At 43.3% G+C, this 25,784-nt stretch overlaps 1 protein-coding gene across 4 annotated transcripts in view; it reads left to right on the top strand.

Annotated features, from left to right (window-relative positions):
- Window positions 1–25,784, top strand: part of Map2k5 (mitogen-activated protein kinase kinase 5) — a 234,619-nt gene that overhangs the window by 97,214 nt on the left and 111,621 nt on the right. For all 4 annotated transcript variants that reach the window (XR_004945416.1, XM_036192310.1, XM_036192309.1 and 1 more), the window contains 2 exons: window positions 3,420–3,481; window positions 8,936–8,984. Coding sequence is in view for 3 of the 4 variants with exons in the window: in XM_036192310.1 (XP_036048203.1) it covers window positions 3,420–3,481; window positions 8,936–8,984 (111 nt within the window). In the remaining variant the exon portion in view is untranslated. The remainder of the gene's footprint in view (window positions 1–3,419; window positions 3,482–8,935; window positions 8,985–25,784) is intronic.

Genomic DNA, 25,784 nt, shown 5'->3' with positions numbered 1-25,784 from the left:
AGTCAGGGACACCACTGGGATGCTCAAACAGGTAGAGCAGCATGTGCCAGTGCTCCCCTGTGAACAAGACCACCGTGGTGGCCGGAGAGTGATGGTATAAGGACCAGAGGCTGCCCAGGAGGCCAGAACCATCAGAGCTTAGAACCTGTGGGCCTCAGAGGCTACAGCAAGGAGTTTAGGTTTGAGGCTGAATGTATTAGGAAGACATTGGAAAGTTTTTTTTAGGAGAAGAATGTGACCTACCTTCATACTCAGTCAAAACAAAATCTCAGAAACATCTAGCTAGAAGATCTCAGAGTACGGACATGTTTGGATTATCACCACGGGAGTAAATTGTACCCCACACCCCCAGCCAAAAAGAAAAACCCCTGCATTGCAAAGAAGGAAAGGGCTTTTGTATGTTCAGCTAACAGGAACTTTAAAAATTTGTATTAAATTTTTTTTGCTCACATTGTTAACATTAATAATGACTGTGGTCATTTCAAGCAAATTGGAGGTTATAATTGTTGTTGCTTCTCACTCCTCACTTCATACTTATTTTTAGTCTACATACAAAGACCCTACTTGCAATTTGGATCTTGTAACACGGTAGGTAGCACGGACCTGTAAGTCTGCTTAAGTGAAGATGGCGGCCCTAATCTATCAGCAGAACCATGCCGCCACTCTTCAGTACCGTGCATGGGTCTCTGCTGATCTAACAGCAGTCTTCCTGTGGTCATGGGGGTGGGGATGGCCAGAGAAAATGGAATGATACTCACAGGGAGCAAGCCTGTGACCTGAATAAGAAGCTAAAAGTCCAGCACTGGAACCACAGATGAGTGAATTCCAAAAGGCCTTGCCTAAAGTAAGGCCTGGAGCTGTAGCTCAGTGGGGAAGACTCTGCTTCGAGTGTCTGAGAGCCCAGGTCCCACCCCCATCCAGTCAAAACCCAGCCTTGAATAAGAAATCTCAGGCAGCATGACACTGTCAGTGTGTGTCCTTACATCACTTTGTGGAGAGGTAAAACTCACATAAAGGTCGCTGGTGGTTCCACTGCTATGTGATGTTTGGGACAGGGGACATTGGGGATATTCAGAGGAACTACCCCAGTAACTACTGTTGTTAGTGTTCCAGATACCACATGGCAAGCTTTTTCATCTTGAATTTACTCATCCATGCAACTACCATGCACCTGAAAAATGAATGGGAACACTGTTTGTCTGCCACATTTTCTCTTTCATTGCATCTAAAATAAAAATATTTTAGTAAATAAGGATATTTCCACTCTTTGCACGAGTGTTTTGTTCTGTTTTTCCGTATCTCCCCAACAGCACTGAGAGCCACAGCACCAAGTTCCTTGTACTGTGGTTACTCAGCCTGTGCTCAGAGTCCGGGGAGCTGCAAGCAGCAATTACTTAAAGAAGTGATCATGTTCCTACTCCTGCTTTCATCAGGCTACATAGGAAGCTACAGTTCTGTGATGTGTGTGCCATTTTTAACAGAACAGTAGCTTTAAGGAATATGACATACCATGATAGTCTATTTGCACAGAGCATGTCTTAACTGCATTTCAGAAGAGTGACATGTTTCATTTTCAAACCTTATTAGATGTTTTTTAATCATCAGTGGTCACATCATAAATATGAAATTTTAGTCTTGATAGAAAAAAGTTACTTCTGAAACATCCTGGGTACCCTCTTCATAGTGATAAAAGACTACACCTCTGTTTGACTCTAAGGGCATATTATGTATTATTAACTTAGTTCTCATCATATTGTTAGCAAGTGAAGTACTCGTTCCCTGCAGAGTATATGTAAGTTATGTTGTTGAGATTCTTCTTCTTTTTTTTTTTTTTTAAAGATTTATTTATTTATTATGTATACAGAAGAGGGTGCCAGATCTCATTACAGATGGTTGTGAGCCACCATGTGGTTGCTGGGAATTGAACTCAGGACCTCTGGAAGAACTGTCAGTGCTCTTAACCTCTGAGCCATCTCTCCAGCTTAACGCATTCCTGTTTATACTTCCTGATAAGTTAGACTCTCCTTGGGAATTGCATGGTGACTGGTCATTCCGGGGACTGTGGTGATTCCAGTGACTGGTGATTCCAGGGACTGGTGATTCTGGTGACTGTGGTGATCTGTTGCTGCAGCTGGTTTAAAATCCTTTCCTGGAAGCTGTTGAGAGCATTATGGTCAGTGAGATAGGGTTCCTTCTAGCACTGATGTTTGGTTTTATAACTCTAACAGTTACTATTTTTGGCTAGATCTGTAGGATAGAAATGATGGTGAAATTGGTAAGAATTAAACCCAAATCCTCTGCCATTTTTAGCCTAAGAATGACTCGCCCGGCATGGTGGCACACATTAAGCCCAGCACTCAGGAGACAGAGGCTGTTGGGCCAACCTGGTCTACAGAGTGAGTTCCAGACCAGGCAGAGCTATATGATGAGACCCTGTCTCAAAATGAAAAACGTACAAACAGAAATCCAGAAGGACTGAACTCCACAGAGCACTCATCAGTCAGCAGGTCTCCTGACTCTGAGGGACTCTGCTGTGTCCTTTCTTTCCTGCCTACTTTCTCTCAGAAGAGCACGGGAAAGACAGCAAGACGAATCTGTCCAGTGGTCTTTCAGTTTTAGAAAATGTCAAAGGTGATTTAACAAAGGTGGGAGTTGATAAGTAAAGCAGTATAGTAGTGAGTCACAGTCTAGTGAAAATAAGTTAGACGGAGGACCCGTGAGATGGCACTGCAGGTCAGGTGGCCTTAGCTCAGTCCCTGGGCCCACATGGTGGGAGGAGAACACAAGCTCTCAAAAGTTGACCTCTGACCTCCACAGGTGGGCTCACACAGCCATGCATACACACATAAATAGATGAAATGTAATTAAACTAAAACAAGTTAGAACCTGAGAGATTGTGTTTTATTCTACCTCATTGGTTTTCACGGTCATCAAGGAGCTGGGAGTTGATCAGTTTCTTTTCATGGAAAACTTAGCCTTGCTGCTTCTGCTGTGCTAGCCTTTGTGTGTATTTTGAGCTGCATACCCACCCACATTTGTTTGATAAGTGGGAGAATTCTAAGAGGGTCTCCAGGTTGCTGTGTGAGAAAGTGCACATGAAGCATCAAGTGTTGCCGTCGAGGTAGTTTGTGTAGTTTTGTTGACATCTACATTTTCATAGAGGGCAGGTCCTTAGCTACCTCCTAGTTCCCTTCAGTTTTTAATGACTGGATTTTTAAATGGAAGGAGCTGGCCATGCTCTTCCGGAAGTGCAATTATGTCATTCATAAAAGTAGAACTAAAAGCCAACTGTGCTTTCCATATTCTGTATGTGACATAAGAGAATGGAAACAGCATTTTCACGAGGCAGGCACAGAGGAGAGTCCAGTGCACTGTGCCCGTGATTCGCTTGTAGTAATGCCACATCTTTGTCTCTACAGGGGGGTCTTTGGATGTTTATAGGAAAATTCCAGAGCATGTACTCGGAAGAATTGCAGTGGCGGTAAGTATATTGGCTTCGGTGGGAGAGAATCTTTTTAAACCTTCCTGTCAAGTCCGTCCCTAGGTCCTCAGATGTGTCCTTTCTTTCTGTCCCAGCTGGCTGGTGGGTCCTTCTTGCCACCGTTGTTTCTGTCCTTTCCTCTTCTCGGGGCTAACCTCCAGCATAGGCCCTCCGGCTTGTCAGGACTGTGATTACAGGGACCTTGGTGCTTGGGTTTCTAAATTCATCGAAGAGAAAACTGGTACAGGGGACATTCTTAGTTATAGGCTTTGAAAATGGCTTAAATTAGTGAAACAGTCTATAAACAAAATACATTTGCTCTTAAATGGTTTTTGCAGTCTTCTTATGCTTTTGGTTTTAGTCTTACCTTTTAGGGACTTTGTCTAGGATTCTGTGCCCTTTGTGATGAGAAGCAGTTTTCTTATCTTCTGTACTCACTAATAAATAGACAGATTATATCACCTAAACTGGCATTGTTATGTAAGTCCCAGATTTGAGATTTGGAATAATATAAGCTAACCGTATCTAAAAAGAGTCACTGGGTGCTGTAATCGTAAACAATTGCTAAAGTAAAGACGCTCTGTTAAATTAAGTGGTTTAATGCAGAACAAAGTGATTATATCATGTACCATTTAATTAAATGGCTTATTTTCACATTCATTATACATCAAACTGACAACTCAAATTCTTTAATCCAACATGGACACTTATTCAGGCTTAGTTCATTGTAATTCACAGCTTTCCTTTTTTCTTTCTAATTATTGGTGTGAACTGCCCAGGGTGAAGAGCATCCCCTTCTGATGCTGCCTCTGCCGAGCAGCTTCTAATCTACACACGAGGCAGATTATTCAGGATGCAATCTGAGTACTGAAATCAGTGTTTTAGATGAAAATAAAAATGTTTCCTTTCCTTCTCTAATCTCCGAGGGAAGGATTGCTTTGTGGCTTTTGGCAGTTCTTGGCTCTAGAGTTTAGTAACACGTATAATAAAGGGCAAGAAGAGGCAAGGAGAATGGCTGGGAAGCAGGGAAGTCTCCAAGTCCTGCGTTCCCATCATCTCTTGAACTTGGGAAAATAGAAATCCGCTTTGTTCAGTGGAGAAGCGTGTTCTTTCCTGGCCTCATCAATCTTGCCTCCCTCTCGTGTAGAGCACCAACAAGGCCACTGGGCTTTCTGATTCAACCAGGATAGGAAGGTTGTAAAGTGAAGAGTCAGCAGAAAAACTGCCAGCTTTAAATACAGGGCTTGCTTTTGGGTGAATCCAGAATACTTCAGCAAGAAACATTAAAGTGGGTGCGAGTCCAGGCGGGGCTGATGGTTTTGAGTCAGGAGCAGTCTAACAAAACAAGGCCAGTTCGTCCACTTCTGCAGTGCTCCAGGCCACTCTGGACAACTTCCCCCTTCTGTCAGCTTTCATAAACTCCGTGAGTGCCCTACACTTGTATAGTTCCTTCAAAGTGTGTGTGTGGGGGGGGGGGGGGGCTGGATAAACTCCAAACACAGGTGATTTTCCTAGGCCTAAGGATATCGTCTGACACCATAAGGATCTTAGCAGTCCAAATGCAACTATCACCCTGATGGGTGGTCCCTTGTGGCTTGTAAAATGCACATGCACACAGCCTGTTCCGGTTCTCGGTTTCCCTGGTTACTTTTCCTGAGTGTTCCAAAGATGGCATCAGTTTCTTTCCTTCGAATTCCTCAGCCAGGCCAAGAAGGCACATGCAAATAGCCTCGACTCTGTCCAGTCCAACAACAGAATCAGATGGGTCTGTGTGAGTATTAGAGTGCCAGTCTCTGTGATGTATGGTATGAGTTCGCCGCCTGTGCAGCCCTATAATATGAGCATGGTTGAGCACAGCAGTACTAAGCAAAGCAGAACAGCTAAATAACTGACCCTGACCAGTGCTATCCTAGGTAGAGGGTGCTCCTTCACTCTGTTTTCTGAGAAGCTGAGGGACGGGGGGAGAAGAGAAAAAAGAATTCAAGGGGAAACTAGGTAGAAACAGAGAGGGGAGATGATAAGAAATAGTGACTAGGAATGAAGGGATAGTCATATATACACTACATGAATATACAAACACACAGTTGCTTCAGATTCTTTTTTCAAGCTGCATCTTGCTTTTGCCTGTGGGGGTCTTGATCGCCTGAGCTCAGCTGCTCTCCCAGGACTCCAGGCATGTGCCACTGTGCTCAGCCTGAAGATCATCTCGTGTCTCTTTTAGAGACCTCTTCTCCCAAGATGAGCTTAATTTTCCTGGATCTAGAAATCCAGCATGCAAGGCAGGTCCACAGACCTGAAGGCCATTGACAGATGAACCATGTCAGCATCTGTGAAATGTGACTCAGATTTTCTCATGTAGGATATGTGGAGAGAGAATGTTTTTCCCTTGAAGAAATCCATAGAAAGTACCTGATCTTAGCCTGCCAGCTCCACAGGCTCTGCCCTGCTGTCCACTGAATCTGACTTCTTACAAAGAAGAGTACCTTTCCCCACTGCCCCACATTTATTTCCCTCTTACGTCTAAAGCAGTGGCAGACTGTGCTGTATTTTGAATGCTAATGTTACTGTTGATTGACGTTGTCCCTGAAAAGGTGTGCACTTGACATGTCAAGGAGTGAATAATTGACAGCAGGTATAAGTACTGTTCCTGTCAAGGCTTTGTTAGGGGTGTTGTGCAGCCTAGCCTACGGAATACCAATGATACTCCAGATTAGTGGACGATTTCCTGCTCATTTATACATGGATACTTAAACACACTAAAGGGAAATATCGATTTTCACAGCTGGAGGAATAATAGTTCTTTTTTTAATCTCTAACAAAATTTTATCAAATATAACATCAGTATTGCATTCCTTTAACTACTTTGCAATCTGAATCTGTTGGATTATATCTTGTCTATGTGTTTTCTAATCATTCATTTGCTGTTGAGCTAATGTTAGTGACACATAGGCTGTAATAGGGATGTCTCAAAGTGCACAGCTAAGCTTCTCAGTCAGGAAGTTGAAGCCCATTTCCTCACACTCCTACACTAACCATTGGGACCTCCTCCCACTACTCAAGGAGAAGCTATTTTCATTGCTAATATCTTTTATAAACATTTGAATACCTTATATTATTTCTGTTGATAAAACTACCATCATTTATGCTTTTTTTCAAATATATTTTCTAATTTTATTATCATAATATATGTATTTATAGGCAGAGGCAGTCAGATCTCTGTGAGTTCAAGGCCAGCCTTGTCTACAGAGAGACTTCTAGGACAGCCAAGGCTACACAGAGAAATCCTAGAAATCTTTTTTAAATTTTTTTAAAAATTTTTATTCTGTTCTCTTAGAACAGATAAGCATGGACTGGACTGTATCATCTGCCCCCCCCCCCCCACTTTCTGCTCAATGAGAGCGGCCAAACAGGCTGGCTGGCCTCTTTCAGCATTAACTGATACGGAGTTGACTTTCTTGATCTTTAACATTTGGAAATTGCTTTTTTCAGTTTGTATTTCTGGTGTTTACTGTTGCTGTTAGTCATTTTTGATCAACCAAAACCTTTGCATACAGAGCCCTAAACCTCCTTTTCTAAAATCATGTTTGAGGTACATAAGTCCCTTAGTTACTTCTTATCATGATAGGTTTTCTTATTATATAGTCCTGACTCATCCACAGTTTTCTGTAATAATAGGTGCTTTTAAATACTTCTAAGTACATTTCATTAACAGCGATTTGTTCACTGTTTTTCTTTTAAATCCAATTATGAATAGTAAGCCTTGAAAATGTAAGTTTCTATTCATGTGCTATGAGTAAAACATGCATTTCATGTAACAACCAGTCTTGTATAAACTTTGAGGATTTATTTATTATTTGTTTAATGGTACTAGGGTCTGAACTTAGGGCCTCCTGCCTGCTAGCCAAACCTTTTACCAGTGACCCACATACTCAGCTCAAGATTGAAAGATCCTAATGGCAATTCCTGATTAAATTTTCCACAGAGAAGGTAATAATTGCAACCTGTATAGTTCGGGTCTTTTTCAGAATTTCATTGACCGGCTTTCTTAATGCTGGCAGTTAAAGAGGAAAATGGGGTGGAATTTAAGCAGTGGTACTTAGGCATCCTCCCTGGCCTGTACTGCGATGCTGTCTGTGGGCTTCCTCCATATGCAAGCTTTGACCAGGAGACGTGCCGTCTGCAGTCATCGTGGTAACCTTTTTAAAATAGTTTTCAATTTTTGTTTTATTTTAAAATCACACAAAGTTTTAGAAGTCATCTCAGGACTTCCCACAGAGCCTAGCCCACCAGTGGACAGTCTGACATGTCTGGCTGACATTTATCTTTAGCTTGGTCCAGGGCCTGCTTCTCTTTCCTTCACATCAGTTAAGTGTGTCATTCAAGGCCTGGAATCTTGATCAGGATTCCCCAGCTGCCTTTGGGAAAGGTGATTTCTGTTTTAGCTGCTTCCTTTCATGAATCAATTTCCTAAAATGTTCTTGGGCTAGAGATGTTGTTCATTGGTACAGCACCTCCTGAGCACACACAGGCCTTGGGTCCTGCATTACCAAAAACTAAAAGTAAAAAATTTTCCTTCATCATAAATAGCATGACTTGCTGGGCGGTGGTGGCACACGCCTTTAATCCCAGCACTCAGGAGGCAGAGCCAGGCGGATCTCTGTGAGTTCGAGGCCAGCCTGGTCTACAAAGCAAGATCCAGGAAAGGCACAAAGCTACACAGAGAAACCCTGTCTCAAAAAAACAAAACAAAACAAAACAAAACAAAAACCAAGATAGATAGATCGATAGAGAAATAAATAAATAAATGAATGAATGAATAAATAAATAAATAAATAAAAAGCATGACTTTTAAAAATCGCCCAGGGACTGGAGAGATGGCTTAGCAGTTAAAAGCACTTGCTCTTAAGGACCCAGGGTCAGCTTGCAGTTCCCATGTGGCAGCTCACAACTGTTTGTAACCCCAGTTCTGGAGATAGCGCATGCCTTTAATCCCAGCGCTTGGGAGGCAGAGGCAGGTGGATCTCTGTGAGTTTGAGGCCAGCCTGGACTACAGAGTGAATTTTAGGACAACACACACACACACACACACACACACACACACACACACACACACACACCACTCAATACTGAAAATTGCTTACAAAGTCCTTGTTCCTCTTTTCTGCCCCTCTCCTAACATGCCCATAGCACCACTGAGGGTTAGCATGTGACCTTCCAGGCTGTTCTTTGACACATGCTCATCTCTTTCCTTTGATACACCCAGTCTTTGAAGAGCATTAAGCTCACTAGCAAGGAACATGGAGCTCTGCAGTTGGTACCCCAAAGAGCCTGCATAGACGGGGAGGTGTTCAGGAGGAAGTTCAGTTTGACAGTGCTTTAAAGGAAAATGTGAGGTTGGTTTGCTTCATGTGGAACATCTCCATAACTGTACTGTTTTCTCTTTCATAATTTTAGGTTGTTAAAGGCCTTACCTATTTGTGGAGTTTAAAGATTTTACACAGAGGTATGTTCTGGGTTTTACATGTGGATTTAATGTGGAGATGGAGGAGGCTGTGCAGTTACCTTGGTTTAAGGGGGAAAAAAAAGCATTTCAGCCAGCTGATGTGACCATAAGAAAGTGATGGTTTGTAAATGTTACTTTTCTTATTTTCTCCCTCTTATTGACATCTTTCTGGCTGTTTTTCTTCAGTATAGGCCAAGGGATTATATTTTTGTGACTCATATTTATCAAACATGCAGAACATATTTTGTACTATTTGAAAATAGCAAGCTCTGTGTTATTTAACTATAGGTACAGCACTTCCCTTCCCACCGTCCTTAGAGAACTTCAGGTGTCTTTCTGAAGAGATTGCTTTCTGTTCCCTGGATATGAAACTTCAGACAAGGACCTAATGAAAGAATCAGGAATGGTCCCTTGTGACATGGAAGGGAATGGTCTGGTAACTGTTGCATGTTATAGGAGGAGCCTCCTTTTGTTTGTTTAATGTTCCCAAAATGTCTGAATTCATTTGAAGCAAATTTTGAAAAGAGAAAGAGACGGTAACAGAGCCAAACCACACATTCAACTTAGTGCACATCTGCTTACCCTGGCTTTGTGTACATCTGGGGAATGCAGCAGTGTACAATGAGATGCCATTAAAGGAAAGGGTTTTTTTCTGTTTTTTAATTTGGTTTTAGTCTTTATTTTTTTAGATTTTTTTCCCTCTAAGAACAGGCTAAAGCTCAGGGAAGGAACTCACCCTATCTTCAATGCAGGCTCCTACCCAGCCTGTGTTCTTCATAGGTAGTCTCAGTAACCCATACTTCCAAACTTCTGCATGCTTTTTAAAGAGAATATCTACATTTGGAAAAGCATAATGTTCAGTTCTAGAAGGCCTTTGTGCTGACTAAAGGGAATCTTAAGCCCCCCATTTCCTCCACCCCCATCCCCATCAAGCCATTGTGTTTCTAGAGTGTGAATGGTACCAGAGTAGTGGCTGAGAGAGAGCAGGGCTGGATTAGGATCATTTTCCTGGGTATCAATATGGGAACACATCCGGTGAGTACTGTGTAAAAGAAAGGAGACATTCTAGCCTGGTCAGCAGGGCTCCTCTCTATCATCTCCTCCTACCCCTGTGCAGCACCCATGGAGCCCCTACAGGTGGCCGGTCCCAGTGTTTGCTTGTGTTTTCCAGACATCTGCTGTGCATTTGGCATGGGATGTAAGGCAAGGCTGATCAGTGCTCAATAGCAAAGCCTTCACTAAAAGGACCGTGCTGTGGAAATGAGACTGTTGTTATAAACTGAAACTTAGGATTGCTCTGTACTCTAGGCAGACAGGGTCATTATGGGCTAATGCATTCTCTCCAGCTGTAACTATGGAAAATGTGGTGTCAAAGAACACTGATGGATGGGGATGTGTGCCTCAGGCATTCCAAAACATCTCTTCTTTTCCGCTTTGAAGGGACAGTCAAGCTGACAAGGCGCAATTCCTCTAGAATTCCTGTTTCTGCGTCGTTTGGTTAGTCAATCTCACTGTGTTTGTGAGAATAACCAGGCTTGCTTGTTCATTTGTTGAAATGATGTGTCATTCAACATGTCTCAGATGGATTTTGTGGGGATCTGAAAATAAAGCCCAGGGTCAAATCACTAGGACAGTCCTCCTGTGGTCATTTAGGCAGGCACAGCTGGCCAGAGCCCTTGGAGACCAGTGTACGCTTTCTTGCTATTTGCAGCTTGGGCTCAGAGAGGACTTTGGGTATGTTGAGGGAGACAGTTGAGGTGATGTGGCTGACTGCTGATACGGAGTCTTTCTTTAGGTGTTTCTGGCCCACTCAACACCCAGAGTAACCTGCTATAAACTATTACTGTGGGAGGTGTCTGTGAAACAATGGGGATGGGCTGCCACAAGCCCTCTCCAGGGACTTCAGGGAATTAGTGTATATATGTCTGCCTAGATAGGAAGGGGACTGGATCACAGGGCAGATGAGTGTGTATTCCCTCGTAATGGGCCCTCAGCTCTCAGAAAGTGCTGTGGTAACAATACACCTTCTTAATAAATGTCCATGTTTGGCCTTGGAGTTGCATAGCTATTCACAGAGGCTTTTACCTTCTGAATGTAGAGTCAAAGAGCCAGGGCCCTGGAGACTTTTGTAAAGGACTGTACTGAGAAACTTAGCCCAAATTGAGTAGGTTTTGTCCATATTTAATAACTTGGATTTCATAAAAATAAGATTAAAGATACCTTTTTATTTACCAAAAAGCTATTTAATTTTCTCCTTGATTAAAAAATTGTAGCTTTTTAGATGAGTTCAATCAGGCAATTAAAGATCAGAGCTTTTAAGTTCAGCTAAGGCAATTAAGTAGGTAATATGGTTGTTTATACACTTGTACTGTATACACGCTCACCGCTGTTCCTTCTTACACACACATAGACTCATTTTTGCTTCCTCTGATTGATGATGGGAATACATCTGAATATGTGTCACATTGTCAAATCAAAGCTGGGTCCTTTTCTAGAGGCTGGGGAGTCTGGTCGAGGCTGTGTGAGAAGACAGCCAGTGAAAAGAAAACAAGAGAACACTAATGAGTGCTGCAAGCTTCCTGCTTTGTGTCGGCCTAAGTACTAAGAACTGTGTTCTCCTCTGATCATCCTTTTCTAAGGCTGCTCCCCCCAGACAGAGCAGAGAATTAGTAAAATGACATTACTTTATACTCAGGAGCACACATTTTTTACAATGAAGAACTGGAGACATGTTTGGCTGCTTGATACAAAAGAACAGACTACATCTCCCATATAAATGGCTTGTTTTGGTGTCCTGGGTTTTAACTACGGAAAGATGGAAAAGTGAAATCCAGAGCCTTTTTCTCAGGGAAAGTGGAGACTGTAGAGCAGAGTGAAGTCTAAATAAGAAGCAGCCACAGACCTTCACCCCATGATTAGTCTGGTCCCCTTAGTTTACTTGGCTGCACATTATGTCACTGGAAATGGTGGGACCTGGAGTTCACCAGCTCAGGCTGGACCATCAAGGGTTCTCTTCAGTAAGCTGTTTCTCTTGGTTAGCATTTTAATATTTGAGATGATAGATGGGAGAGGACTTTGTGAATGATCAAATGTGAATCCTGTAGATAGATTTTTATTATAACTATGAATTAATCACTTCATCCAATCAATAAGAATACTCCATTAACAAATACAGCCAAGGAGAGAGTTATTGTGCTTTGTGGTACAGGGTCAAAAAATCCGTAATTCCCTTTTCTAAGCTAAAGCAAATGTGATGACATCACATGAAGATGTACTTATTTTAAATGTTTGAAATGCCTACCAAGATTAACTACTATGGAAAAGCTGTCTTCATTGTCAGATAGAAGAGAGCGTCCTGTGAGCAGGGCCTGTGCTGACCGTGGGTAAAAACAAAGACAGTGAACAGTGAGAATGTGTGTTGGGCCAGACATTCCAGCAAACACTGCAGCTGAACTTCAAAACATACATCACCACTAATGAGGTGAGAGCCCTGCATATTAATAAACCACGGCTCCAGTCACAGCCATCATTACCCACATCAAACATAAATACAAGATTAACACCTATGCCATTTCTGTGGGAAACGTGAGAATGCCCTGGCGGTAACTGCTCTTGCTTCCCCCGAGGATAAAAAAGAAATGGAAGGGTAATGAGGACAGAACTGAGATTAAGAAAAGAAATCCCACCGTCAGGTGGGGCCATCGTACAGAGATGCGGAAAATTATAGAAAGAGAGCACTGGACCTTTGTACCCCAGGACACCTTTCTATATAGGAACCTGGGCAGTTTTACTTGCCTTCTCCAATAGAAAAGCTGAGCATGGTTCATGCCTGTAATCCCAGTCCTTGGGAGGCTGGAGCAGGAAGATTGTGAATTTCAGGTTGGCCTGAACTATATGGTGAAACACTTGTCTTTAAAAAAAAAAACAAAACACTTGTCTAAAAAAAAAAAAAAATATGCAGCTTTGCAGGACAGTTTTTGCCCAGCTAGATCTCTGTGTAAAGAAACAAACTTTGACTGGACCCAATCTTGTCTGTTCTCAAAGAAAAACCAAGCCAGCTCTTACAGCATCAGCAAACACACTAGAAGTCTCCTTCCCCTGCTGTTACCTTCCTAAAACTGACCCCACTGGACTTCTCCAGGTGCTGCCTTAGGTGTGTAAGCTAGTGTGGGTTTATTCCAGGTGTTGGTGTGAGTGCTTGGAAAAGGCAGTGTATTAACACAGGCTTTCTACATTCATGAAATGTACTTTAGCAGGGTTGGTGAAACGGGGGTTGGGGGGGAGACAGAGACAGAGAGAGAGAGAGAGAAGGGAGGGAGGGAAGGAGGGAAAAAGGAAGAAAGAAGGAAAGATTCATAAGCAATAATTACAGTAGTATGTGGTTGATATATTGTGCACCCCAATAAACTTATCTGGGGGTGAGAGAACAGAACAGCCATAATATTAAACATAGAGGTTAGGCAGTGGTAGCACACACCCTTTAATCCTAGTATTCTAGAGGCAGAGATCCATTTGGATCTCTTTGAGTTCAAAGCCACATTGGAAACAGCCAGGCATGATGACTGATGCCTTTAATCCCAGGAAGTGATGGCAAAAAAAGGTATATAAGGCGTGAGGTTAAGCTTTTAGGCTTTTGAGCAGCAGTTCAGCTGAGATCCATTCTGGATGAGGACTCAGAGACTTCCATTCTGAGGAAACAGAGAATCAGCTGAGGAATTGGCGAGGTGAGGTGGCTGTGGCTTGTTCTGCTTCTCTGATCTTCCAGCATTCACCCCAATACCTGGCTTCAGGTTTGATTTTATTAATAAGACCTGTTAAGATTCGTGCAACATAGTAAATGTAGAATGCATTAGAAAGTGGCTAGCTAAAGGATGGAAGAGATTACTCGATCCAGCACCGCAGGGGCATGGGGAGCTTGCTCCCTTGGTTGTGGATGAAGGCTCAGAGGAGTAGAGTTGGCCAAGCTAACAGGGGTGCAATTCTGACAACATGGCCCAGCACCTCCTCTCCTAGATATTTAACAGGAGAAATGATGCATGTGCTCCACAAAACTAGCAAGCAGCTTTTCCCAGTGGCTTTATTCATAAAAGATGTGCCTTGGAAAGAACCGATTAGTCTTTTAACAAGGAAATGGGTAAACACGCCATGGCACATCCATACAGTGGGGCGCGACTCAGTAGTGAAATGACTGAACTTCTGTCCAGGCAGCAGTGGGGACAGATTTCAGATACGTCACACTAAGCGACACTCGGTTTAAGCAGGACTCTGCGAAAGGTAGAACTGAGGGTGGAAAGCCTTAGTAGCTCACGAAGGAAGGGTGGGTGATAAAAGTATCTGGGCAACTTAGAGGGGTCATGCTTCAGGGAACCAGGCAGAAGTTAGTGGCGGGGTGGGGTGGGGTGGTGGTCTGTTTGATTTTGTTTTTTAAGGAAGGAAGCAAAGGGGCCTTTGCAGAGGTGGGGAGATGCTTAGTCAGCAAAGCGCCTGATGAGTTTGGCTTCCCAGCTCCCCTGTCAACACACAGGCAATGGAACAAGGCTGTGATGCCACACTAAGGGAGGCAGTAGAAGAGGATCCCTGAGGCTCACTGGCAGCCAGTCTAGCCGTATCAGTAAGTTGCTCCAAAAGTCAGGTGGAGAGCTATTGAGGAAAATACCCAATAGACTTCTGACGACTGCGCATAGGTGCATGTGTTATCTGTACACACACGTAACATAGTACACACACCTATAATACACACAGAGAATTCTCGTAGATCTTACAAATGGGCTAGATGCTTGCACTGAAAATGAAGTAGTGTCATTAATAGATATTTTTTAATTAAGAAATTTTATTTCAATAATTGTATGTGTGCATGGGCATGTAACAGTTCCACCATTAAAGTCTCAAAAGTCAAACTTGGATCTTCAGGCTTGGCGGCAAGTGCATTTGCTCACTGAACCATTTCACTGGCCCTAATAAGGAGTGACATGTAGAGTCACAACTTGGATGAAAAGCAACAGCATCTTGGGATGTGTTATCTTGAAATGATTGTAGATTCATAAGAAATTTCCAGAAATGTAGATGTAACCGGATTGTTAAATAAGAAACACAGAACCGATTGCAGAGTTAAAAACCACGAGGTCAGAGCAAGAGCGGAAAACCTTACCCTTCACTGTTTCTGCTGTCCTTCCTCTCCGCAAGAGACCTACTTCTGTGTGTCCTGTCTATTTAAAGATTTTCTGTTCTGTTTTCTCATTGGTTGTAAACCCAGCCACATGACCTCCTTGTCACTGCCTGTTTGTACAGACCTCCAGGTCTTCTATGGTTGGTATTGAGATTAAAGGCATGTGTCTGCCATGCTGGCTATGTCCTTGAACACACAGAGGTCCGCCTAGCTCTGCCTCCCAAGTGTTGGGATTAAAGGCGTGCCCCACTACTGCTTAGCTTCTGCTCTGGCTTGCTCTGACCTCAAGGCAACTTTATTGACATACAAATAAAACCACATTTCAATACAAATAAAATATCACTATACAGAAAGAATGTGCATCTTGGGGTGTGTTATCTTGAAATAATTGTAGATTCATAAGAAATTTCCAAAAAGAATGTGCAGAGAGGTCTCACAAAAAGCATCCTTCTGAAAGATTCTGAGAGGACCAGAGGCTGGTCATCTGGGAGAAAGTAGCCAGGAAAGTGCTGACCTGTGTCATTATAGTTATTGCCAGTCCCTTATAAATGACATCAATGCAGACTGAGAGATAAAAACACTATAAACATATCCTACTCCAAAATTACTATGTTCATGAGAAGAGAAAAGAGAAGTAAAATCTTTGAATTTCTTCAAAAAGAAAATTTGATGTTAAGTGTTCAAAGCTGTCTGAATGTGTTAAAGCTGGGATTTGCGGGAAAATTAGTTAGGAAGTGAAACTACATTCACAAGAGTGGTTCCTTACTGGTGGGGCATTGCTAGCAATAGACACTTAACCTGGTTGATTTGAAGTGATTTATGATGAACGTAATTTGTATGAAGCTTCTATAACAGCCCCTTCACGGAGACTAGACAGCTGGGGCTTTGGTTCAGGTTAGAGGGAGCTCAAGTGGCCTAAGCCGTATCTCTGCTTCCTGAAATATCTGGGGCCTTTTTGTTTTTTTGTTTTTTAAGGACTGGTTAGCATTTGAGCGATCCAAGTCAATTTAAAGGAGTCATCCCCAGTTGGTTTTATGTCGCAGAGGGTAATGACGGGAAAACTGGGTGTGAGCGCCTTCTTGCCGGTGCTGGGGCTGCTTAGTCAGGCGGATCTGGTAGGGATGTTTGTGTTGAACAAGTGTTAGTGGTGAGAGCCATGGTTAGACCTTGGCTCCTGTTTAAATGCCCTTTAAATGTCAGCATTCATTATGTGCCAATGTTATAGTAGATCGTAACTCATGAGCTGACTTAGCCAATTAACTGAGGTAAACAAACCAGTTTAATGAGTATGAGTTGTTGATTTTTCTCCAGCTCTGACTACACGTGTGAACATCTCTAGACATTAAGCCTCCTCGCCTCTGCTGATCATTCATTCTCTTTGCTTTGGGTTTACAGAGATTGTTGTATGCATAATAACTTTTTAAAAGATCAATTCTGTACAGTGTTACTTAAAAGGGCTCTGTTTAAAATACTTGCCCAGACTGTAGAAAGAGCTTTGAAAACTCAACAGAAAGGACAAACAAGAAAATCAGCCCAGTGGTATAATGGGCAAAGGACATGGGCATGTATAGGTGGTCCATAACCACATAAAGAGGATGGCAGCCTCGTGTGCTATAGAGAATGCAGACCCACGCTGACAGGAGGTCCTGCTGTGTGCCTAGGGGAAGGGCTGAAGTCACCAGGACAACGGCAGCCCTGTGGAAATCAAATCTAGTGTTTTGCTTCTTGAGGAGTCAGTTCCTTTGGAATGGGTCTGATAATGTTAACTGTGGGTGTTATTACTGTAGTCAGTTCCTCAGTGTCTTCTGGGGGCTGCTGTAATGGACCTTTGTGAATAAAATTTTTAGTCTTCATGACAGCCCTGTGAGGAGGTGTCTGCACCTCCATTTTTAAATAAGGAAATGGGCTTTCAGAGAGGCTCTCTGACCAGTGTGGGGGGAAGGAGTAATGGTTAGCACTCTCATGCAGGAGTTACAGGATGGGACTGAGGGGGACATTCTGGTTCTTCCACTTAATTCACCTCAGTGACCTGACCAGGTCAGCCACTTCCTCTCCATGACCTGACAGCATTGTGTCTGCAGCACGTGTGCAGAGCATGGTGGTCATTAATAGTTCAAACTTGTTGTAGAATATTATTTTAAGGGGTGTTACTTTTGCTTATGCTCTGGAACATTTGTTTAATGATGCAAAGATGTGTTTGATTAAATAAAATTCACCTGCGGTCAGGAGGCCACGTCAGCAACTAGCTGACAGGAAGTGGTAGGGAGGAGCCAGGTGGAGAAGGGTTTTTAAGGAGGGTGAGGAGAAGCATGGGGCTTCTTGGAGGAGGAGAGCGAGGAAAGGTGAGCTACTTGTTCTTCAGCCTGTCAGAAGAGCGGACTTCCACCTTAACCTTTGAATCTTGAGCTCTTTAGAGGGAGCGAGGTTTAGCTAAGGTCCCTTCTTAGCTTTGTGAGAGTTCCGGGCTCCACCCCTTGCACCTACCGGCTGCTGGTAGCAGTAGAGTTGCTGATGTGGACAGCCATGGCTTAAAAGGCAGCAACCATTTAAAAAAGGGCAACAAAACGGGTGCTCCTCAAAAAGAGCAGCAGGAAGTTGAGAGAGCATGACTAGAATGTTCTCCAGTCTTCTCTCCTTCTCCTAGAGAGAAATTCAGCTGGTTAGAAATGGAAAGCCACTCAAAACATCTAGATCAGTTTCTTTGTGTATTTCTCAAAATCCCCCAAGAGTGCAGCCACTTAATGTGCTCAAGTGGGGTTCATCTAAGGAAGGTGCAGCTCATTAGGGCAAAGGGTCGAGTCGGAGGGACAGGTTTGTGGTACCATAACTGATTAATTTTATTCATTTGAGACTTGATTTCTTCATCTGGCAAGTGGGGCTACTCATTCCTATCTCAGGTTAGAGTAAGAGCAAATGAAACTGTACGTGGCAGGGGTGACTTAGCTCAATCTAGCATACAGCAAGTGCCAAGTGTTATCTACCATAATTATTGTCTCCTCTTTGAAAGGATTTACCAGCATGTGCTGCTCCACATCATTTATTCTGCATCCCATATCTTCATGTTCCTCCTGCTAAAGAGCAGGAATAGTTCTGACTTCTCGTTCAGTCCCATCGTAGACTCAGCATCACTTTCCAGGGTGAAGGGAGAATGTAGCCTTCAGACTCCAGGAGTCCATTCTTCCACAGTGGTTTCCCATATGTGGACCATAACATGTGTAGACTGCAGATAGGACCTGAGATCCATGACTTTAGAAAAAGGGTTTATTATTGTTTACTATGAAGGAATTGGGGAAGAGGCTGAAAGATCTAGCTCAGTAATAGAGTGCTTGCCTTGCTCATGCCTGGCTCTAGGGTCAAGCCCTGGCCCCGCAAGCCAGGAATAAAGTTTGGAGGAAAGAGACATTGAGAGGCCCAGGCCTGTGTCTTTAATATTAACCTTAGAAAAGTCTCCTGTTGATCAAGAAGGGAGAGCCATATATGTGCCTCCTGCAAGCTGAATCTTGAGACTCCAGACAGAGGCTGCCACTTGTGCTGCTTAATTTTATTTAGAGCGTTTGCCAGAATGCTTAGATGACTACCCTTTATTCTATGATGGAGTGCTTAGAAGAACTTTGCTATTGCAATGAGGTTTTTCTCCTAAGTGCATTCCCGTTGTGTGTAGATGACTCTTAATGCGGTGTCACCACAGACTGTATTTAATTGTACCTGCTGTTCTCACTCATTAGAGTGCAGTCCCTAAGAAATAACTGGAGAGATATATCAAGTGTTGTCTTTTCATACGACAATTAAACTTAATGAAGGACTGTTGCCTATGAGCCCTGGTCCAGGGCTGGGAGAGGTTCTGAGAGTGGAGACCTTCTCCATGTGTCCCCTGGGTCCTGATGGATGGAGAGGAGTCTTACCGAGGGAGGATGGCAAAGAAAGTTTAGTTCTGCTTCTGACATGGTCTCACAATGGAGTGTGGGGCACATTTTACAACTGACTGACGGTTCCTTAAGAATTACATCATGTGTGCTGACAAGATGGCTCAGTGGGTAAAGGAGCTTGCCACCATGCCTGATGGCCTGAGTTTGATCCCTGGGACCCACATGGTAGAAGGAGAGAACCCACTCCTGCAAGTTGTCCTTTGCCCTACCACAAGTGCACTATGGTACGTGCACCCGTGTGCTCATGCATGCACACACTAGATAAATATAAAGAATTGTACCATGCCCGCTTTTAAAATAACCCAGTGTCTAGCTAGGGTTTCTATTGTTGTGAAGAGACACAATGACCATGGAAACTCTCATAAAGGAAAACATTTAATTGGGGCTCGCTTACAGTTTCAGAGGTTTTAGTGCATTTTCGTCGTGGCAGGACATGGCAGCATGCAGGTAGACATGGTGCTGGAGAAGCTGACACACTTCTCCAACAAGGCCACACCTACTCCAACAAAACCACACCTCCTAATAGTGCCACTCCCTCTGAACTTATGGGGGCCAATTACATTCAAACTACCACACCCAGTGAAGCTCGCCCCTGAAAGACCAAGCAAGCCAATATTGTAAACACACAATGGAGCTCAAAAGGGAGCAGCAAGTGCCATCACCAGCATCTCTGGCAAACAGCTCACACAGAGGTCACTGTCTGGCTGTATGGCTTTCCTTTTCAGACAAAAGCATATACTCTATACAGAGTCAGTTTCCCCCAAAACTGCTCTGACCAGAAGTCACCTCTTTAGTCCCTGTGCACACTTTGATCCCTGTGCCCGGAGCCACCTTTAGGCCTCCAGCCAAACCCTGACCCCAGTGGTGTTGGGGGCGGAGCTGACAGGGGGCACACCCTGTGGAGGGCTGCAGCCAGCTCTGCTTTTGAGGGCTCAGCCTTGATTAGCAAGCCCCAGCTTACTGTGGTTTGTGCGTCTTCTGTAATGGCTAATTGATGCCACCTGTGTAAAGATTCCATTTCCTGAGTGAGGTAGTTATGGGCAGCAACATGGGTCGTGTCGACATGATACCAATTTCCACAGTCAATTTGGTCAATTCAATGGAAGTGGGGAAAAATCAGACCATCCTGAAAATCAGTCAGAACAGTTATGGGGGGTTACCGAGGCTGCCGAGGTCGCCTGACTGAGCTGCTCATGCTTGACCAGTTGATTTTATATTCTGTAGGTATAGCCTTGGTTATTTGGGAAAATCTCAAGTATATAAAATGACACTTTAAAATTAGTACCTTTTAAAAATACTAATAAATAATAATCATTGTGGTTACCTAGGCTTTTTTTAAATGCATACCAGCTTTAAAGAGGAAGCAGCCACTATACTATTTATATATAATTAAGAATGGTTACATGGTGTCTCCTACCTTGTCACAAACAGAAAGTGACCACCGTGGCCGGAAAGTATCTGCAAAACTATGGATTATCAACTAGTTTTCTGGGAAACAGTACGCTACTGGTCAGTTGTGTTTTGAGGCTTTTTAAAAAATAATTTTATTGATATATTATTTATACACTAAGAAAGACACACATTTAAGGATGTGATTCAAAACTGAGCTAAATAAATTTACTACTATGTAACTATGGCTGTTATCTAGTTCTGGAATAGTCCATCACCCTACCAAAAAAACAAGTCTTCACACCCATCACAGTCAGTCGCTGCCACAGACCCTGCTTGTGCCCCGGTCCTTGTCCCCTCCCATCCCCTGGCCCTGTCCCACTCTCCAGGGAACACTAATCTATCTTCTGACTGTGTAGATTTGCCATAAGTAGATCCATATGAAGTGCTATGCCTTGCTCTTCCTAGTTTCTGTAACATGTAGTTAGGTTGATCGATGTCGTAACGTTTGTCAGCCATCCATTCCTCTTTATTGCAGAATACTGCAATTATATCTGTATATCTGTAGAATGAGTTCATTCGATTACTAGTGGAGGGAGAGGGCATTTGTAATTGTGTATCGTTTGGGACTGTTAGGAATAATGCTGCTGCTGTTCGCATACATGTCTTTTTTAAATTTATTTATGTTAGTGGCTTTTATTTTTAAGGTAGGTTCTCACCATGTAGCCCAGGCTAGTCCAGTACTTGTTATGTGCCCAGGCTGGCTGCAGACTTGAAGCAGGCCTCCTGCCATAGCCTTCCAACTGCTAAGACTATAGGCATGTGCTGCCCTGTGCAGCATGCATGTGTCTTTGTAAGACTCGGGGTTTTTTTGTTTTGTTTTGTTTGGGGGAGGGAGGGGGTTGTTATTGAATAGACACCAGGGAGTGGAATTAGTATCTATCTTTAAATATCTGTTCACAGTGATTCAGACAATCTCGGAGGTTAAGAACTTGTCATTTATCATTGCTGTACAATATGCAGTCTGTGTTACTACCTGGGGTTTCATGTTTTGCTAAAGACAGGGTAGCATTGTGACCACAGAGTTCTATGGTCATTTATTTGAGTCAGGACCTCACAATTCCCAAGGCTGGATTTAAATTCCTGGGCTCTGGCCATCCTCCTACCCCAGGTTCCCGAGCAGGTGGGAATACCTGACTTATTAGCCATATGGCTTATGTTTAATTTTCAAAGACACTTTAGTTTGTTTTCATTTATAGCCTCCTGTTGAGGGTGAAGCTTGGTGTGGTCCTCAGCACAACCCAAGACACCATTTGCAAACTCTTTCATTCTTCCTGTTCTGGGTATCTTTTTTCATCCCTCTAAGCACCTCACACTATTGGTCAGAAGTGCTGAGAGCCACCCATCATCTCCTTGACGCTCCTGCAGATCACATTCATGGCGTGATTATTAAAAAGTCCAGCTCACTGGAAAGTCTGGTTGAGGGACTGGGGAAATGTTTTGACAAGAGACCCCTGATGTGACTGATTGTTGATTCCTCTGTGGCTCCAGTGGCACAGCACCTGCCATTCTTGAAGAACCTGTTCACTTTGAGCTGAAACCTCACTTAGGACTTGGATCTGGCCAGGCAGTGGTGGCGCACGCCTTTAATTCCAGCACTCGGGAGGCAGAGCCAGGTGGATCTCTGTGAGTTTGAGGCCAGGCTGGGCTACAGAGTGAGTTCCAGTAAAGGCACAAAGCTACACAGAGAAACTCTGTCTCGAAAAATCCAAAAAAAAAAAAAAAAAAAAGAACTTGGATCTGGCCCAGTACCTTAGACAGGCCACATCCCGACTTCCTGGAGTGGGAGTCGTCGTGGCCAGTTCCTCAGCAGAAGCTCACAGTAGTATATCTAGTACACTGAAGAGTTGGGGATATTGATTCACAGACTATGCATTATGCACTGAGCACATAGCTCTGTGCCAGGCAGTGCTGAGCACAGTCTCTCTCAAGTCCCACACCAATTTTATCACTATGGGACTATCCAGATACAATCATATCCCGGCCCGGTCAGGTTGATAGCTGATCTTACTGCTCTCAAAAAGTTGCCAGTGAGAGTTCAGGGTGGTCTGAGGATTCAGTGAGGCTGGACTTCGCTCTGCTCAGAGCTTTAATGACTTGAGTGGTGCAGTCCATGTACAGGGCTGAGGAGCAGACCTTAGATGAATTATCACCGCTTTGCATAGCATCCCTCTGCTTCCCCTGAGAGGATCTGACCACAGAATCTACCACTGTTTGCTACAAAAGCCCATCCGTAACAAGCGATCTAGAACACTGGGCATTTAGATGAGCCACTTTGCAATCCCCTTTATCTCACTTTCTCCAGCATGATACCGACTGCTTGGAAACCAGACTCTGAAGCAGGTAACACAAGCAAATGACATCTCATGCTTAATGCTAAAGGGTTTGGAGTTGGTTTTCTTTTCATTAAAGATTTTACACAGCACTAATACAAGCATCGCTTTCTTCAAAGGCATAAAACGAACCCGTAATTCCAGGCTTCTACATCCTCATTTGTATTTTCTTTGAGAAGATGCCTCAGTTAAAATCAATGCCCTACCATTCATTTAAGCTCCCTTGCCTTCAATAAAACTAATTGATAAACCCTAATAATTAATGGCCTGATTAAACCAAAATGACTTACATCTGCCCTGATGGTTCCTATTTATAATTAGTCACTTTAATGACTCATCTTTTCTGTGCTTTGCTTACAGAAGGCAGGCTGTGATGTGTCTAGGTGAACTGGAGGAAAAGCTGCAGGCTTTCTCTTGTGTTTATTTTCCATAACTTGACATTACATTAAAATCAACACAGATATAACTGTCTCCTCTAAAGTAATCCTTATACCTAGTCAAATGTCTGTGGCTTTTTGGAAAACAGAAAAATTATCTCAGTATTTCTGGAATTCTTCCTGGGAGGTGTAGAATTTACGTGTTTGATATGAAAACTTGAGGTAGTAAGGACAGTGACTAGGCTTGTTGATAACTCGGCCATAAGGTGGATCTTATGAACAGCATAAAGGAGAACGAAAGTTGGGGATCTATTCTTAACCAACATTTAAAGGGATCCACTTTCAAATTCTGTTGCTTGGATCCAAATTTAGTTTAATTAACAGCTGAAGCCCTAATGTAATCTGTATCCTTTGTATCTTTAAAACAGAGCTTCACAACATATGAGTTGAGACCCCTTTTGGTGGGGGGGGGGTCTAATGACCATTTCAAAGGGGTCGCCTAAGATACCTACATTACATTTTGTAACAATAACAAAATTACAGTTTTGAAGTAGCAACGAAAATAATTGTGTTGGGGGTCACTACAGCATGAGGAACAGTTGCTGCATTAGGAAGGCTGAGAACCACTGTTTTGAAAGGTTGAGTTGGCTTGTGCTGTGAGGTCAAAATGATGGATTAGGGACTAGAATAAAAATCTCAAATGAGGACCCAGTGAGATGCTCAGTGAATAAAAGCACTTGCTGCCAAACCTGATGACCTGAGTTCCATCACTGGGACTCACATGGTGGAAGGAGAGAACCAACTCCAGAAAGTTCACGGGCACACACACGCGTGCACACGAGCCCACGCCCTGCACCGCACCGCACCGCACTGATGAACTCACAGTAGTGGCCTGTACAAGATGGATCCAGTCAACATTCTAGTGTGGCCAGAAGGGCTCACAAGGCCCCGCCTCTAGCTGAGGAGCTATTGGCAATTGAGGGCCAGGCCAGTTTTCTTCAGGAGCATGGCCCCAGTAGGTTGCTGATGCTCCAGGCTTCAGTGGATGTCCCTGCAACCATGCACATACAGCACATACAGGCAGAACTAAAAGGCTTTATAAAAAAAAAAAAAAAAAAAGACACGAGGTTGGGAGGGACACATGGTTGGAGGGGAACCTAAGAGAGGTAGAGGGGAATAGAGAAGGATGATCACAATACACTATCTATAAAATTATCAAAGGATGAATTAAAATGAAAAGAGTCTCTGAGTATAATGACAGATACGTACCTGAACACCAGTCATCGCGCTTCTTAACAAATGTAACAGCAGATTCTGGAATCTCTAGTGTGTGAGGAATAGCAGACTGGTAATGGCAGAAACCTCTCAGTGGTGGCCCAAGGCAGAAGGTCAGGACAGTGTGGGCTGCAGCAGAGCACAGCCGACCTTGAGGGGAGGTGGAAATGTCTCCTGTCTCAGTTATGGTCACCTGGTGGCTATACATCTGTCAGACTCTCAAACAACATGCAAAGTGGTTATAGCAAAACTGGTTTTTAAAAAAGGAATTAAGGGACTTCAAAAATTAACAAAAATAAAGCAAATCATTCTTGATATAGTCTTTAACTTTGCAGACATTTACTCAGGAGCAAAAAAAAAAAAAAAAAAGTGAGTTCCTTTGGTCTTTTCTCGATGCTGACTAAATCCAGACTCTAGTGAACTCGTTTCTGATTTAATCTCTCTGAGATGGAACCCAGAAAGCATCAGGTTTTAAAAGCACAGCTAGGCTTGGGAGCCAGTTAGTTGCATGACTCACTTTATTTGTTTGTTCAGAAGGGAAATGACAGAGAATGCATAAGTTGTACTTTGTCTCCTGAGCAGTCTTTAGGGAAATATTAGCAGCTCCTGGATAGCTGTGGGTATGCCTTCAGAGGCCAGAGGTGGGGTCTCACTCACGTTCCTCACCATATCTACAGTAAGTATTGTGTGAACATTGGTGAATAGCTGTGCACTTGTCTCACAATGAAGACTCTCATTTAGGGAATGTACCCATTCTAAAGAATGTTCTGTTGAGTCAAAGATGCACTGCCTTGGGCCAAATGCATGCTGCTTCTAGCTGAGCAGGCCATTATTCATTCACTGTAGCTTCAAGAAATGTTTCCTATGTCTACCAAATACCACTCCAGACATAGAGTGAGAAGTGTACATCCATGGAGCTTTCCTCCCCTAGCAGAAGAACAGGAAGTGCGAATTTCCATGTAAAGATACAGGGTGTCACTAATGCTAAACCTTAAGGAGAGAGTAAACAAAGGGGAGGACACATGGAGGGGAGCCTTAGCTTGTGAGGCTGTATCACAGTAACATTCAAGCAGGAATTTAAGGAAAATGACAGAGCTAGCTATGCATGCTGAGGGGACAGAATGTTCTAGGCTTACAAGCCACTGGCAGGAGCATGGCTGGCAGATGAGCAAGAGTAGGCAGGGCAGAAGGTACAGGGGTGGCATCAGCTCATACTCAGCCCTAGACGCTAATGGAAGGACCTTGTGTTTCTAGTTGATTTGGGAAGCCCTCTG

Source organism: Onychomys torridus, chromosome 7 (genome assembly GCF_903995425.1).
Source record: "Onychomys torridus chromosome 7, mOncTor1.1, whole genome shotgun sequence".
NCBI classification, from domain to species: Eukaryota; Metazoa; Chordata; class Mammalia; order Rodentia; family Cricetidae; genus Onychomys; species Onychomys torridus.
The sequence above is the reverse complement of the archived record's forward strand: the minus strand, read 5'-3'. Positions and strand labels throughout refer to the sequence as shown.